General features: G+C 46.8%; 1 protein-coding gene across 1 annotated transcript; it reads right to left on the minus strand.

The window, feature by feature from the left end:
* Positions 1-1,200: 1,200 nt before the first annotated feature.
* Positions 1,201-13,247, minus strand: Bag2 (BAG cochaperone 2). Its single transcript, XM_021157091.3, has 3 exons — positions 12,957-13,247; positions 3,732-3,841; positions 1,201-2,495 (listed from the first exon to the last, which is right to left on the minus strand). Exons 1-3 carry the CDS (start codon positions 13,067-13,069, stop codon positions 2,086-2,088), a joined length of 633 nt encoding a protein of 210 aa, XP_021012750.1. The 5' UTR covers positions 13,070-13,247; the 3' UTR covers positions 1,201-2,085.
* Positions 13,248-16,928: the final 3,681 nt, after the last annotated feature.

A 16,928-nucleotide genomic window follows, 5' to 3' on the forward strand; every position in this document is an offset into this window, starting at 1 on the left:
GTTTGACAAGCATGAGGACCTAGAAGCCTAAAACTCATTCTGCCTTTAGTGAATGAATCTGCATAGTCTGCTCCCAGCATCTCTTGTAGGTCCTGTAAGTGCCCACACTACAGAACGGCAAAGGCAGAAAGCAGCTTCATAAGAGCCAGTGTAGAGAGGGGTCTTGAGAAGCAGAACTAGTGGGGGCTAGCACAAGGGCTCTCCTACAATGCATCACTTCGGGCAACTCACAACTGCCTGTAACTCCAGCTCCAGGATATTGCATGCCTTCTTCTGGTCTCTGTGGGTATGCACCCCCCCCCCCCACAAACACACACTCACAGTGAGAAATAATGGAGGGGATACAAAGGTCAAGGAGGTGGCCAGACTTCATGAGGGAAGCTCTGGTGAGTACGGGGTGAGTGAGCTAGGGAGATGGGCATAGCTTACCAGAGTACAAAGGAATCAGACGCTGACATTTGAGAACCTAAGGGAGATGGGTATACTTTTTTAAAATGTGCTTTTTGTTTGTTTTTAAAGTTTAAGAAGCTGGTGAAGAACCAGGTGACAAAATACCTTAACAGTGAGCCTCTGGTAACAGGCATCAAGCCTGCTGGCCTAGGTGGTGATAGCTTCCCTAGGGGCTAACTTAGCACTTCGGGACAGGGAGTTCAGCTCAGTGATGTCTGCAGGGAGGATGGCAGTCCATATAAGTAGCAGGTCAAAGTAGCTGAGGGCTTGCTGCGTCAGCGGCATACTTACCTTTAATTAGAACTCGAGAAGATGCTGGGCGTGGTGGCGCACACCTTTAATCCCAGCACTTGGGAGGCAGAGGCAGACAGATTTCTGAGTTTGAGGCCAGCCTGGTCTACAGATTGAGTTCCAGGACAGCCAGGGCTACACAGAGAAACCCTGTCTCGAAAAACAAAAAACAAAACAACAAAAAAAAAGAACTTGGGAAGATGACCACGCTGGCCAGCCTTCTTAGGAAACAAGGTACCCATTAAATAGAAGGCTTTGTGTCTGATGGTAGAAAAATAATGGCCAATGCTAGAAGTACAGAGAAATGTATTCTTTTAATTACTGAAGACAGTACAAACTGATATAACTTATAAAAATTTAGAAATATGTTTCTAGGCCATGAAAATGTATATATCCTTTGGCCTGATGAACCCATTAATGGAATTTTATACAAAAAAAAGACCAAGAACAGAATAAAGCTCAGCAGATACAAGTATGTTCTAGTCACAGCAACAAAACCATCCAACTGCCCACAGGGAAGTGGTTGGGCAAGTGCTCCGGCCGCACACGCGTGAGCTCAAGGCAGCACATGAAGAGAGTGGTCAGCACTGGCCCTGGAGGGGTGCCCTGCAGGACACAGGGTGGGGGGCGAAGCTTCACAGTGGTAAAATGAAGGTGGGCCCCTCACATTTGTCATGCTTACACACACACCTAAAAATTCATGGTATGAGATGCATATGCATAGAGAAAACAGATGCCCGAAACATGGAGAACATGCAGGGTGAAGTTCTGATATGTTTATCCTTCTCGGTACACTGTGTGCTGTGAGTACACTGCTCAAGGGCTAAGTGATCTGTTCACACTGGTGTGAGTACACCTCTCCAAGGGCTGGGTGCTCTGTTCACACTGTGCTGTGAGTACACTGTTCCAGGGGCTGAGTGCTTTGGTCACACTGGTGTGAATGCACCACTCCAGGGCTGGGTGTTCTTTTCACACTGCGGTGTGAGTGCACTGCTCCAGGGGCTGGGTGCTCTGTGCTGAAGTCAAGGAAAGGGCAGTGGGACTTTTGCCGCTCCCCCCCCCCACTTTTTTACTCCCCCCCACACACTAAGTGTGCATCTTCAGAAGTTAAATATACAGTGCTAGAGTCCAGTTCAAGACGGGAACACTGTCCAAAACTTCAAAGTAGGTGACTGAAATATTCCTAGTGTTAAGTGTTACCTGTGTCTGCCAACACTGGAATACTTCCCCATCTGCAATAACTACCAATATCAACTAAGTGGTTATGCCTAACATAGAGACCTAGCTATTGAAAATAGTAATTTTCTTTTCTACATCTTTTGTAAGGGCCGGTGGATTTGAAGGCTAATTAAATTTGCCGTCAGTGTTCTGCAGGCTTTTGGAGCCAGCTCCTTTAGCGTGCTCTAGGAGTTTAATGGCCTTGTCAGAGTTGTCAATGTTTCTCAGCAGAGTCTCCAATCGCCTCTTGATTTTCTTCTGATCCTCAAGAGCGCAACCGATGACTATCGATTGAAACTTCTGGTCCACCGGCCCAGGTGGCACCTCCGATGAGCAGGCACTATAAAGTGACATTAAGTGGCTCTTGGCATTCCCCAGGTCATCTAGGAACTTGCTGACCACCTCGTCTATAATCCTCGTGGCATGCTTCAAGGATTCCTCCTGCTGGGGGTTTCGGATCGTTTCCACCGAGACCTCAACCGTGAGGGTCCGGCCCATCAGACGGTTGGCAGTCAGGTTTAGTTCCTCTCTTTCTCCTAAACACGAAACATCAGTCAGTATGAGGCAGAAACTCCCCTCGTCAGCAACGCCACAGCATGCACTTGCGCTATCTCTAGTTTCTGTAAGCACTTCTGTAAATTTTTCTAAAGATAAAAGCCAAAACTACTACGGCATATCAGCATAACTGAGGAAAAGTCTTCACACAGTTAGGGCCAGAGATCATCCTGAGTCCATGTGTCCACAGAAGGCAGAGGCATGGGCAGCTGGGATGCAGCCAAGCAACTTCAGAGCGAGCAGAGGTTAGCCAGGATGGCGAGGGCTCACAGCGGGGGCGGGGACACTGTGCACGTTCATCAGAATACACCACCCACTGCCAGCCAAGAAAGAACAATAGGAATGGAGGGCCAGTGGGCTCCTCAGCAAGTCCTGGCCTCCTCCCCAGCAGACATACTCAAGCTGACCTTGGCCAGTGACTGGAAGCTGTGGCAGCCATGAACTCTGGTAACATTTCAAGATTTACATGGGGCTGGTGAGATGACTCAGCGGTTAAAAGCACTGACTGCTATTCTGAAGGTCCTGAGTTCAAATCCCAGCAACCACATGGTGGCTCACAACCATCCGTAATGAGATCTGTTGCCCTCTTCTGGAGTGTCTGAAGACAGCTACAGTGTACTTACAAGATTTACACAAAACCGTCCACAATTCCTGTCCTTTCCCATTCCAGAACTCTCTTAGTCATTGATCTTTTACCACGATGGTGAATAAACAGGCTAGGCATTGTTGATGGAAAGCATTTTGGATCTGGGAGTTCAGCTGCTTATCTCCGCAGCTCTCTAGCCCATTGTCTCAGGACTGTCATACTGCTCAGATGACCTCGACAATGCACTTGCCGGCTCTGCCTCAGATCATCTCAATTAATCTCTACTTTTGCCTAGTCCCTCTGCTTTTATTGTACCTGCAGTCAGGACCTTGTTAAAAAAAAAAAAAAACTGTGTGAGTGAGGTGAGCTGCAGGGCTGTACTACCTGCCCACCCTGCTGGCACTCACATGGCTTCTCCCATCATCCCTGCCAGTGTTAGGGGAGCACTGAAGGGAAGAGCACCGACAGACAGGCAGCGGACCGACGGACAGCGGACCCACAGCTGCAGGTGCACCCCAGCTGCTGTTACTGCTGAACTGGGTTAGGCACACCCAAAGTCAGGCAAGCCCTGACTCATGCGCAGCACAGACTCCCTCGGCCTCTAAGGCGCCCGTCTGGAAACAGCTCTCACCGTCGCTAATCTGCCTCATGTCCTGGCTGTTCTGGATACTGTGGATCATCTCCAGAAGGATTTCTTTCTCCTGTTCAACAGCAGTAGCTGCGTCTCTCAAAGCTTCCACCCTGTGTGAATGGGCAAAACAAAACAGTTGTTATGGGAACAGTGTCCTTCCTGGTGATTGTCCTCAGCTGCCGCCTCAATCAGCTCAAGTTTAAAGGACAGCAAGAACACTTTTTAAAATGTATTTCTTAGTTGCCAAGGTGAGAGACCTCTCACCTTTAATCCCAGGAAGGTAGACCTCCAAGTTTGGGGGCCACCCCAGTCTACGAAGAGAATTCTAGGGCAGCCAGGGCTAAACAGAGAAACCTTGTCTCAGAAAGAAAACAAGTGAATGGCATTACTTTCAAACAGTTTCTTCCCTGGGTATTACTGTTCTGTCAAAGGCAGGCCTAGAACTCGCAGCAATCCTCCTGCCTCGGTGCTTAGGCAGCAGGCAGCAGCCACTCTCTCTGGACCCTGCATGCTCGGCTGTTTCCTGCTCGGGGCAGTGTTAGACTCCATGCTCATTTACGTGGATTTGTTCTTTAAAAACTCTCTATTAGTACACTTGGATTTTGAATTTGTAGCCATCTCTCTCTCTCTCTCTCTGGGTCCCTCTTTCAATCTCTTCCCGGCTTACTCTTCAGAACCGCCCAGTTCCTGGGGATCAGTGCTGCGCTGTCCTGTGTAGAATTCTCTTCACTCTGACCACTCAGAGATGGCCACTCACACTCACTTCAGTGACTTGAGCTGGAGTCTGCATGTTCAACACATTGACTCCTTACTGGTCAGACACGATAATCCGTAATCATCTGTCCTGTGAGCTTTGAAGTTGGCCCTCACCAAAGAGATACCACCCCCCGCCCCCAAGATAAACCCAGAACTCTATTACCCAGGGTGGCCCTGTGCTCGGTTTCAGCCGCAAGCCCCTGGGATGACCCGCATGTGTTAGCCTATCCAGCTAAGGGAGCCTCAATTTACTTACAGGTTTGCTGTTATGTGCCTGAGTGCTTTGGCTGCATCTAAGTGCATCATGCACGTGCCCGCAGAGGGCAGAAGAGGGCGCGGACTCCCCAGGAACTGGGGTTATGGATGGTTGTGATGGATGCTGGGAACCAAACCAGACCCTCTACAGTAGCGGCCAGTGCTCTTAACCACTGAGCCACCTCTCAAACCCTGTTGTTGTTGCTGCTGCTGCTGCTGTTATTACTGCTATTATTTTGCAACAGGCTTTCCCGGCATAATGCAGGCTGGCCTTCCTGCCTATGATTCCTGAACGATAGGAAGAGTTTTCAGTCTGCTGTGGCTTTGTGTGTGGCTTATACTTTTGAAGTTTTAAGTTGCTTTTCTCATACTCTGGTCATAATATTTTTCCATATTTTATTTATAGTTTTACCTTCCTGGTATTTATTTGTTAAGTCCCCCGAAATAGACTCTGACATCACATCAGATCCTGTTCTACCTATACAAAGTGCACCTTTTTAATCTCTCCCGTGATGAAACTGGCTACCCTCACCCCACACTTGCCTTACATCATCACGGGCTCTGTCCCATGTAATAATTGGTAGAATGGCCTCCCCACCCCCAATGGTTATTCTGTAAAGATAACATAGATATTTATCCCACCACATAAACTGTACAAGTTTGATTTCTTTAAAAAATGGGGTAGGGCGCGCGGAATTTGACACCCTTTTTGACAATGTAATTTAATTTATATCTTGTTTTCTTCAGTTTTTTTCTTAAGATTTACTTATTTAATGTACATAAGTACACTGATGCTCTCTTCAGACACACCAGAAGAAGTCATCAGATCCCATTACAGATGGTTGTGAGCCACCATGTGGTTGCTGGGAATTGAACTCAGAACCTCTGGAAGAGCAGTCAGTATTCCTAACCACTGAGCCCTCACTTTCTTCAGTTTTATAGATTTTTTTATTAGCTTTTAAATATTCTTCAATGAAGCCTTATGGATTTCTGAGTGCTCTAGAGACCTTATGGATTTTGTTGCAGAAAATTGTAATTACATCTCGGTCAATTATTACTGCTGGAGACATGCTGTTTCTGCTGGCTCAGCTTGCAGCTGGCCATATCAATGGCATTAAAGTCGAACGGTTACCTGCCCCATCTATCATTTCTTCCTAGATGATCATACCATCTTTTAGAAACCTTTGTGTCTTTAAAACAATTGTTGTCTCTTTACAGCATTGACTGCTGTCTTCTAGTTCTGTACTAGACAGTTGCAGGGATGGGGTTTTGCCTTTTCCCAAATTTAAAGGGAAAGCCTCTTAAAGATTTTGGTATAAAACCCTGATTGTACCATAGCACACTTTATTCATTAACATACACACACACACACACATAACTACTATTACTGCACACGGAGAACAAACCTAGTGTGTTTGACTCATGAAAAGCAAAAGAAAGCTGGGCAGTGGTGGCGCACGTCTTTAATCCCAGCACCTGGGAGGCAGAGGCAGGCAGATTTCTGAGTTCGAGGCCAACCTGGTCTACTGAGTGAGTTCCAGGACAGCCAGGGCTACACAGAGAAACCCTGTCTTGAAAAAACCAAAAAGAAAGAAAAGGAAAGGAGAGGAGAGGAGAGGAGAGGAGAGGAGAGGAGAGGAGAGGAGAGGAGAGGAGAGGAGAGGAGAGGAGAGGAGAGGAGAGGAGAGGAGAGGAGAGGAGAGGAAAGAAAAAAAGAAAAAAAATCTCACCTACTTAAGAGATTTCTGTTTCCAGGTCACTTTTCTTACAGGTTACAGTGACCACATTTCCAGCTTTTGTAGAGAAATATTGACAGATGACCCTAGAGGTGAGGCCATGGGCAGGCATTCAAACCAGACCACTAGCCAGGGAGGGAACTGGTTCACCAACCTTTTATTAGCTCACAGCAACCCCAAGACCTCCATTCTCATCCCCATCACCCACCTGTCAACCCCAAAATAGCAAGTAGCCGTTAGGTGTGACACTCACAGCCTGTCTCTAAGAGCCAGTAAAAGCAGACGAGGATTGTATGTACAAATCTGGCCACAAAGTAAGGCAGGGCAAGAGCCCCCTCCAGCTTCCCTGGATTACAGTACTGTCCTCTGGCAGATACATAAGCCCAGTAGGTAGGAAGGAGGCCCAGCTGGCACGAGTGAGAGATGTCTATAATTAGGAACTCTAATTATGACTCCCGTGTTTTAGGGAAATGATGCACAGATGCTCACAGGCCAGATTCCATTCTAACACTCGTATTAAATGTGAGATGACTGCGGGATGAGGGCTGTTCTAAAAAGGGTTCCTGTACAGTAATCGGTTATGGCAGGGAGTCTGTGGAGCTAACTAACACAACAGATGTAAAAGGACACAACTTAGGAGAAAGTTTATCTATGTATAAAAAACCCATTTTGAGCCGGGCAGTGGTGGTGCATGCCTTTAATCCCGGCACTTGGGAGGCAGAGGCAGGTAGATTTCTGAGTTCGAGGCCAGCCTGGTCTACAGAGTGAGTTCCAGGACAGCCAGGGCTACACAGAGAAACCCTGTCTCGAAAAACAAAAACAACAACAACAAACAAAAGACTGTTTTGAGCTAGGGATAGAGCTTTGTCATACAGAATGCACTTCAGTTTGTAAAACCTCGGGTTTGATCTCCAGCATATATATATATATATATATATATATATATATATATATACATACATATATATGTAATCAGAAAGTTCTTTATACATAACATAATACAAGTTGCCAGTGGAATACACTTATTTATATATCTATACATTTGCCATGGGCCTTTCATTTGCTGTTTTTACAGCATTCTTCCTTATACTTAGGATCTTTTAAAAGATTTTCCCCTGGGCAAGAATGTTCACAGCTTCCCTCTTCCTTTCTGTTAAGGAGACTAATACCTCCTGTGGAGCTTGACTTAGTCACAGTTCTTATTGCTGTGATACATCACCATAGCCAAAAGCGACCTGGGGAGGAAAAGGCTTATTTTCCAGACTCTTCCATATCACAGTTCATCACATCAGGCAGTTCCGGTGCTCAGACCACAGGGCAGGAACCTGGAGGCAGGAGCTGAGGCAGAGGCCACAAGGAATGTTGCTTCCTTGCTTGCTCCCTCATGGCTTGCTCAGCTTGCTGTCTTATAGAACCCAGGACCTCCAGCCTAAGCACAGCCCCATCCACAATGCATGGGTTTCTTAAACACAAATCACTAATCAAAAAGAAGCTGAGTGTGGTGGCACATGCCTTTAATCCCAGCACTCGGGAGGCAGAGGCAGGCAGATTTCTGAGTTCGAGGCCAGCCTGGTCTACAAAGTGAGTTCCAGGACAGCCAGGGATATACAGAGAAACCCTGTCTCGAACCCCCACCCCCCCAAAAAAAAGACCTAACACAGTCAGTTGGTCTAAACCTGTGGGTCACAACCTCTCTGGGGGATCAAACAACCCTTTCACAGGGGTCCTCTAAGACCATTGGGGAACACAGATTGGCATTACAATTCATAACAGTAGCAATTCTACAGGTCTATGGCTGGGGAACACATCACAACATGAAGAACTGTATGAAAGGGTTCCAGTGTTAGGAAGTCGAGATCTTGCCTACAGTTTGATATTAAAAAAAAAAAAGATTTATTTATTTATCTATTTAATGTATGAGTGTCTATCCACATGCATGCCCAAATACCAGAAGAGGGCATCAGACCCCATTACAGATGGTGTGAGCTACCATGTGGTTGCTGGGAATTGAACTCAGGACCTAGGGAAGAGCAGCCAGTGCTCTTAACTGCTGAGCCATCTCTCCAGTCCCCTACAGCTTGATCTTAATAGGCATTTTCACAACTGAGAGTTCTTTCTCCCACATGGCTGTAACTTGTGTTCTTTTCTTTAAAACTAGCCAGGAGAACACTGTTTTGTTTTACACACACACACACACACACACACACACACATAACCGTACCTCTTCTTTTTTGAGACAGGACCTCCTGTATCGCAGGCTGGCTTGGAACACACTTGAACTGCTGCTTCATCAGCTTCTGCCCACTAGTGCTGGTTTTACAAGCATATCCCATGCCTGGTTTAGAAGTCTTGGTGATGGAACTTCTAGGGCTTCATGGTTACTAAGTCAGCATTCTTCACCGCTTGGCTTGTTTAAGACCATTCGCACTGTTTTATCGGCTATTGCTGTACTTAAAACTCGATTCACAAAACGTTGCCTACGTAGCTTTCCCGTTAGTTTGCGATTAGTGACTGACCCTTAAATGCTGCCTGCCTCCCTATCATTCCTCAAGTAGCTGGGACAGATATATATAAACACAATCTTAATACACTCAAGCGATGACTCTTCTCTTGTTGGCAAGGGGCAGTTCTGTGTGGACTGGGATCCAGGGAGCAGCTACGTGTGTTACCTGTTCAAAACGTGAAAGAACACACCCTCACAAAGCAGCTGACTGGGCAGAGCTTCTAGAAAATTCCACATCACCTTAAGCAGGCTTTGGCAAAGGTATTGTAGAGAGAATTTTCACAAGCATAAAGCTGGAGCACCCTCACCTGGTCCCCAGCCCGCAGGTGTCTCCTGAGCCTGCCATGGCGGTGGAAGTATAAAATGTCAGGTGCAGGCAGCCGTCCCTAAACAGCAGCGCACAAAACTGCAAGCCAACCACCAGCTGTGTGAGGAGCTACTGCTGACTTTGCGGAAATTTCCTCCTCCACACCCCACCAGACACCAAAGATAAGGAGACCTCGGCTGGGGCCGAACGAAACAAAGCAGGATTGAAGTTTAACAAGGTGACTGACCGAACTGACTGAGAAATTCAGCACGAGTCAACCGATACGTATGACGTCAGCACGCGCTGGTTTCACGGTGGCCAATCTGTACATACTATCACGAACACCGGCTCATTTGGCAATGACAAAATTGCGTGCTTTCATAAACAGGGAGGTGGCCGCCACTCATCTCTGTGGATTTATGCGAAGGGGGCTTTTTCTAAAACACATTCTTAAACTCATAGACCAGACTCCACGTGAGACCCTCAACATCCCGATACTGTCAGGAATTGGTTTTCCCAGTCATCAAAATGCTTGTATTTCATTCACTGTCAGCGTGAATGAACCACTAACCAGTAAGGCAAGGCACCTAGTCCCTCAGTTTCTTCCACCTCTATCCCCGGACAGGGTCTCATGTGTCCCAGGCTGACCCAGAACTCCTTATGTAGCCCAGGATGACCAAATCTTCACGACTCTAGGATTTGGGCTACAGGCATGCACCACTATGCTGGCTTTCTGAAGCCAGAGATCAAGCCTACGCTTGTGAACATGCTAAGCAAACATCCTTCCAATTAAGACCCATCGCACCCCAGCGCTCTCATTGATAAAAGATAATGCCCTCCTCTCCCAGGGGCTTTATAAGGTTGAAATTACAGTGTGCACGAAAAGTGTTCCTTCTAAATTACAGACTGTTACTCCAAATTAAATATGGTGTCAACTTGTTTCGTGGGTCCTGGAACACTGGCGCATCCTAACAGGAACCTTAAACAGTAAGAAAACAAAGTAGGCGGGTGGCCCGTTTCCCTGGCTCCCGCTGGCAGTCACCCTTTCCTGGCTGAGTGAACTGGAAAGGAGCTGCTCACTACAGGGGGGGGGGGGGGGTCGGTTTTGGGAGATGTGTAAAGAGCCAGCCTCCCAGTCCTGCCAATCATTTATCCCTCCTTGGCCAATGTCCAAACCCCAGCCCTGGAGCAGCTACTCGATAACTGGCACGTTCTAGGTCTTCAAGGTTTACTGAATCAAATGCTAAATCGATTTTCCCCTCCTTTAGTAAAATCATATTCATTCACATATCAGCTGGACAGTTTGAAAAGTGATATTCAAGACCAGGACAAATGGTGTTGGTCTGAGCAGCTGGTCTCTAGGCGAAGTCCACTGCTCTGGACTGAGACACACTGTATATATCTGAGCTTCAAGTTCTCATCTGTACAATACAGATAATGGTAACTCCCACAGAGACACGCGGCCTAGCCTACAGACTAATGCTAACGTGGATTATTTACAACCACTAAAAAGTACAGTATTTAGCCTTAGCATGTGCAGAGTCCCCATAGAACTGGTCATGAAAATCAGGAAAGGACAGGATTATCTTTTTTTTTTTTTTAAAGATTTATTTATTTATTATATGTAAGTACACTGTAGCTGTCTTCAGACACTCCAGAAGAGGGCGAGTTACGGATGGTTGTTAGCCACCATGTGGTTGCTGGGATTTGAACTCTAGACCTTTGGAAGAGCAGTCGGGTGCTCTTACCCACTGAGCCATCTCACCAGCCCCAGGATTATCTTTTTAGAGAAAGCACCACAGGAAAGGAGATGTAGTTAAAAAAATTTTTTTTTAATGTAAGAATATTTTAATTTAAAAAGTTTTTAATTGTAATATTATAAGCCATTTAAAACCAATGGCACCCTTTACCAGCTTGTAAAACAGGGCTAAACATTTTAAAGCATTTTTAGATGCCCCAAAGGTCAGTGCATCCTGCAGGACAGAAAGCCTTGGGTGTGGTTTCAGTCTCACGAGGGAGCAGGCTTTTGCTGTTCACAGAACCCATTCACCTGAATGGAAGATCGCACAGGCAACAATCCAGTGATTTCAAGTAGTACCCTGTCCACTGCTGTCCTCAGACGTGTACACTAAGGAAGCTAGGGGGAGTCACAGGAGCATCGTCCCCATATTTAAAAAGTCTAATTTTGAATACTGTCGTGCTCTGTGGCACTGTCCAGGTGGCTTCTAAAAAGGGCCCCTAAACCTTCCCAGGCAGCATCTCTTTCTATTTCTTTGCCCCTTCTGACATACTTACTTCTAAGTGCTCATTACATTTTTAAGGGAGAAACAAGACTTACAGAAATCTGCAGTTACTGATAAAGGCCTTGAACCATTAAACACAGAAATAAACCCCCTTCAGCGCAACTGTTAATAAGTAACGTAATTTAATCGCTTATGTGCGGTATTCAGGATTCCTTTGATAGTAATCAGACACTAGAATGTCTATGCAAACTCCAGACTTTCAAGAGGCCCCCAGGAGAAGAGCAAGGACTCAGCACACAGGCTTAATTAAGTAAGGGTTCAGAACAATGACTCAGCGTGAAGAGTCACAACTTCCTGAACCCTTTCAAGGAAAAAAATCGGAGCAGTTGGGAATATACTGTCAAAGGTCAGAGCCTACCTCGCACAAGGAAACATTCCCCTCTCTTCAGAGGGGCTTTAAGGCTGAGTCCCCTTTCACAGTGCATGTCTCTTTGTCTCCCTCCGGGTTGGGGGACATAGGGTTCAGGTTTCTTTTGTGGCTACTCCAGAGACAGTGAAAGTTTTCTCACCTTCCAGTTCTTTTCTCCTAATAGTAACAGTAATGAGGGCCTCTGAGTAACGAATACTGCGGTGCAGACACACTTCCCTGTGTTTGGTGGCTGCGTGGAGGGAGATTCATCTCCCTCTTATAATTTTGGATCATAGTCTTCTGCTTACGCAGAACCCAGAGAAAACTAGGGAGCAACGTGTGTGTCAGGGCATCTTGATAAGATTTTCATGGAACACCTGCACATGATCAAAACTTGCACAACTTTGAAGACGTTAACATTTCCACCAGATACATAAGGCTCATGTGGTTAAAGCCAACCAAGTGTTCACAGCATTTGTTAGTAGTATTCATGAGTTAGAAATTTTACGACCAGGCTGTCCCCGTGTCAGAATCTTAGGGAGAGTGTGACTCCTGCCTTTGGTGTTTTCAGGCCTGCGATTGGCACTTCCAAGGTGTCAGCCGTGTCTTCTAAATGTACAACAAACACGGACAGACTGCAGAGGGCATTGCACGTGGTTGAGAGAATGAAGGATGGTATCCAACTTCGGTACCTCGCGCGGTCTCTCATGAGTCCGATTCTCGATGATCCCCGGGAGGGGCCGTCCTGGATACCCCACCTCCCCCTTACACTTGTGTTACTATGAAGTGATCTGGGGCAAAGAAACTTACTCCAGTGTGGGGTGAGGGGGGACCACACCAACCTGCTGCCTCCCTCCTGGAAGCAGAAAAGTTAAAGGCAGAGGGGGACCGCGCAGAAGATTCTGGAAGTTCTGCAAGCCGCACTTGCTCGCCATTCTGCCGGGCCGGGGGAGGGGAGCCCAACCGGAGCGCGCCCCCGCCCGCGCCCGCCCCTGTGCGCGCCCCGCGGCCCTCACCTGAGCTCCAGCTGGTCCAGGCTCTCCAGCAGGCGGCTGGAGCGGTCGGCCATGGAAGACGAGCGGCAGAAGCGGCCCTCGTGGGCCTTGGCGCTGATCTTCGCCTGGGCCATGAGCTCCGGGGGTCCTCGGCGTCCGCGGGCAGCAGTGGCGCGAGCCGCACGTCGCCGTCACCACGGGCGCCGCTGACGCGGACGGCACCGCCCCCACCTCCCCGGCTCTCCACCCCCGAGGCCGTGCGGCCAAACAAGGGCAGGCGCGGTCGCAGCCGCGGGCACGCCAGGGTGGGGGACCCTGCCCTGGCGCCCAGGGCCTCCGCCGGCCCTCCCAGCACCCACGATTCACAGCAAGGACGAAGTGGGTGCAGCCCGTGAGAAGAGCAGGAGACAGTCCAGTGCACCCTAGGGCAGTCTCTACTTGCTCGACCTGTCCGGTGACCAGGCAGGCTCGGGAGAGGACAGGGAAAGCCTAGACCACAGGCTCCAAATAAGGAGAAGCCAAGTGCATCTGTGTTGTCTCCCCTTTCCAATGAAAGGATTATTACTTTCACACATAACTTGTTTAAACCCTCTGCGAATGATATTCAGTAGGCTCATATGTCAGAAGCTGCAGAGGTCAGTAGGTCTGAAATACGAAGCCGCATCTTAAAGTTGTGTTTTGTCCTTTCAGTGTACAGCGTACAGAAAATGGGAAACAAAGTACATTTACATCCTTTACCCAGAACTCAAAGCCACCAGGTTACGGAACAGAGACAAGCCCCTTAAGTACAGCTTCTAATCCTGTCCCCACCCACACTCCACCCCGAACTCATCTTAATACTAATAAACGGTGGATTATCTTGGCTTCATTAAACACTGTCATCTCACGACACAGCCGTGAAATCTGAACATTTTGTGGACATCTTGAAAGTCTGAACTTGGGCAGGTCTCAGGTCTAATGCTCCTCTGGAGGCTGACAAGGGGTTGTGTAACTTGGGCCAAGGTGGATTCAAGGCTAGGCTGGGTAGCTTCAGCAAGCGCTTATGTCAAAGGAAAAATAAAAGTGGCTGCAGACATAGCTCTGTTGGGTTGGCAACGAAGCCAGGCAGATGTGGTGGTTTGAATGAGATGCGGCTCTCTAGCACTTGAACACTGGGGAGGCCTAGGTGTGGCCTTGCTGAAGAAGTGTATCACTCACTGTGGGCAGGTTTGAGAAGACCAAGCTATTCCCAGTGTCTCTCTGCCTCTGCTTGGGTTTGAGATCTGAGTGCTCAGGACATGTCTCTGCAGCCATCATAGACTCATAGAGATACCCTCTGTATCTAAGGCCAATTAAATGCTTTCTTTTACAAGTTGTCTTGGTCGTGGTGTTTTATCACAGCAGTAGGAAAGTAACTAAAATGGCAGGTATCTTCAAATATGTTTGTTTTAATGTCTCCACAAGTTGAACATGCAGAGGCATCTCCAGACTAAATTACTACAGGTATGCTCCTGTCTAATGACGCGTCTATGCTCTTTTCCTTATATAAATTATGACTTTAAACTGAGCATGCTTCCTTCATGAGTATGTACAGGATTCCTCAAAGAAAAAATAATCCCTCAGTGCTTCCTGAGTTTGTGGAGAGCTTTGCTTTGGTAATGGCTCTGGAACTCTTCCTGCCTGGTGCAGGTTGCAAATCTTTGTCTTTTGTATCCTGGCGGTGCCTAGTTTGGCTTCACAATCAGCAAAACAGGTAATCTTCAGTCACCTAGCCTAGAATCACCCTGGGCTCTTTCACTCTTGTATCCTAGATACAATCCATTAATAGGTACCAGGTCTACCTTCAGAATCCTTGATTCCACCAACACATCCTCATCTGGTCAGTCTTCACCTGGATGACTGCAGAGCCCCATCTGCTCTCTCAGCATATGTCTTGCCTCTCCCATGTACCCTCAACACAGTATTCAAGCACAGCAGACTGTACCATAAACTCTTCGAAACCTCCAGTGGCTCATCAGGGTAAACATAGGCAGCATCTCTCAAAGTCAGGGGCCATCTTGTAAGTGTTTCACATTGCTCTTTCCTTAGGCTCCTTCGACTCTTTGCTTAAGCTCATTTATCAGTGAAAACTTCCCTGGATGTTAAACATGTCTTCTGAGTTGAGCCCAGTGGCGCCTATCTGTAATTCCAGCAAGCTGGAGGCTAACCTAGGCTACACAGCAAGATGCTGCCCCAGATTTGATGATCCCCAGAGCTGCAGGTAAGCTCAGTTCCAACCCTGTACATTACCCTCCCTTCTTCAGTCCGCACATCACCCAACAGATACGGAATTTTTTTGGTTTTTCTGGTTTTGTTTGTTTTCTGAGACAGGGTTTCTCTGTGTAGCCCTGGCTGTCCTGGAACTCACTTTGTAGACCAGGCTGGCTTTGAACTCAGAAATCTGCCTGCCTCTGCCTCCCAAGTGCTGGGATTAAAGGCGTGCGCCACCACCACCCGGCCAATAGTTTTATCTGCTTGCTTATTATCTAATACTGTCCATATAGCCCACTTTCCACGTCTGAGCAGTAGAGCAGGAGCACTCAAGATCATGGTCACATCTCAGGTACTTCAAGCAATTGCTGTCACATGGTAGATTCACAATAACTTGTGAAAAGATGAATTAATAATGGAATGAACAAAATTAATATTACAAATATACTTGTGATAGTAATCTACAACTTTGTTACTAATGACTCCTGTTTAAATTACAAAGCAGTTTTATAACATTTATAACATTAGTAAGTAGAAATGCAGTTAATGGTGATGACATTACCTCTTCTTAGTCGTCTCTGAAATACCCCTTTCTTGTCAAACCACAATGTTCAGCTCAAAATGCTGTGCATGCTGTGCAGCCACTAAGCCACATTCTTAACCCTGAAGCTCCCTCAGAGACGGTCGGTACACACCATGCTTAGATGAGCTCCACGTCTTTCAGGGATGCCCATTTTGCTATTTAGCAAACTCCTGCAAGTGTCTTTAAGGTCTGAGGAGTACCTTTAATGGCCTTGCTTGACACCTTAACATAAAATGTCAAAGCAGCTAGGGATGCACAGTGACACCAACTTAAAAACAAAAACAGGGGGCTGGAGAGATGGCTCGGTGGTTAGGAGCACTGACTGCTCTTCCAGAGGTCCTGAGTTCAATTCCCAGCAATCACATGGTGGCTCACAACCATCTGTAATGGGGATCTGATGCCCTCTTCTGGTGTGTCCGAAGACAACGACAGTGTACCCATATACATGAAATAAAATAAGAAAACAAAAACAGAAGAAAAATAAACAACACTTTGGTTGATTTTGCAATATGAATAACTCTCAAGTTATAATATCTACTAAAAAGTCTACGTAGGGCTACTCAGAAAGCACAAGAGGATGGCGATGTCACAGACCATCCTAGGAGCTCGCTCGCTCACTCCTCCAGGAGAGCCTGAAGTAGGAACACGAAAGACCAGACATTCCATTTCAGACTAAATTATCCAGTGCTGCAGAGGAAAGAGAAAATTCAAGCCACATCTTTCTGTTTTAGCAAAGACAATAAGCTTGATATTTAGAAATTTGTTATGTTGTCCTCCTGTCTCAGACTGAGTACTGGAATCACAGGCATGCCCAGCTAGAGAAATGTATTTAATATTGACAAATTATATGACATTTCTGCCCAAATATCATGAAACGCGCACATCAAGGCAATGAGGCGCTGCTTCTTCCGCTGGTAAGGTTCTTACTCCCAATGAAGCGCCGACCCTTAAGAACTAAATATGCCATCCCAGATCAACTCAATGAAGAACTAGACAGCCCACATGAAGCTGAAGTTGTAAGGAGTTAAGAATTATTCCTGAATAGACTAGACTTCAGCCCTATTTCTTTAGAAGTATATTTATATAAAAAAATTATATTAAAATAAGTTTAAGTCTATGCATATACTTTGATTCCAAATCATACAAAAGTCTGAAAGGGATAGAAAAGATTTCATCTTAGC

The sequence above is a fragment of the Mus caroli genome, unplaced genomic scaffold (genome assembly GCF_978045245.1).
Source record: "Mus caroli unplaced genomic scaffold, Mus_caroli_1 scaffold_1, whole genome shotgun sequence".
Taxonomy (NCBI): Eukaryota; Metazoa; Chordata; class Mammalia; order Rodentia; family Muridae; genus Mus; species Mus caroli.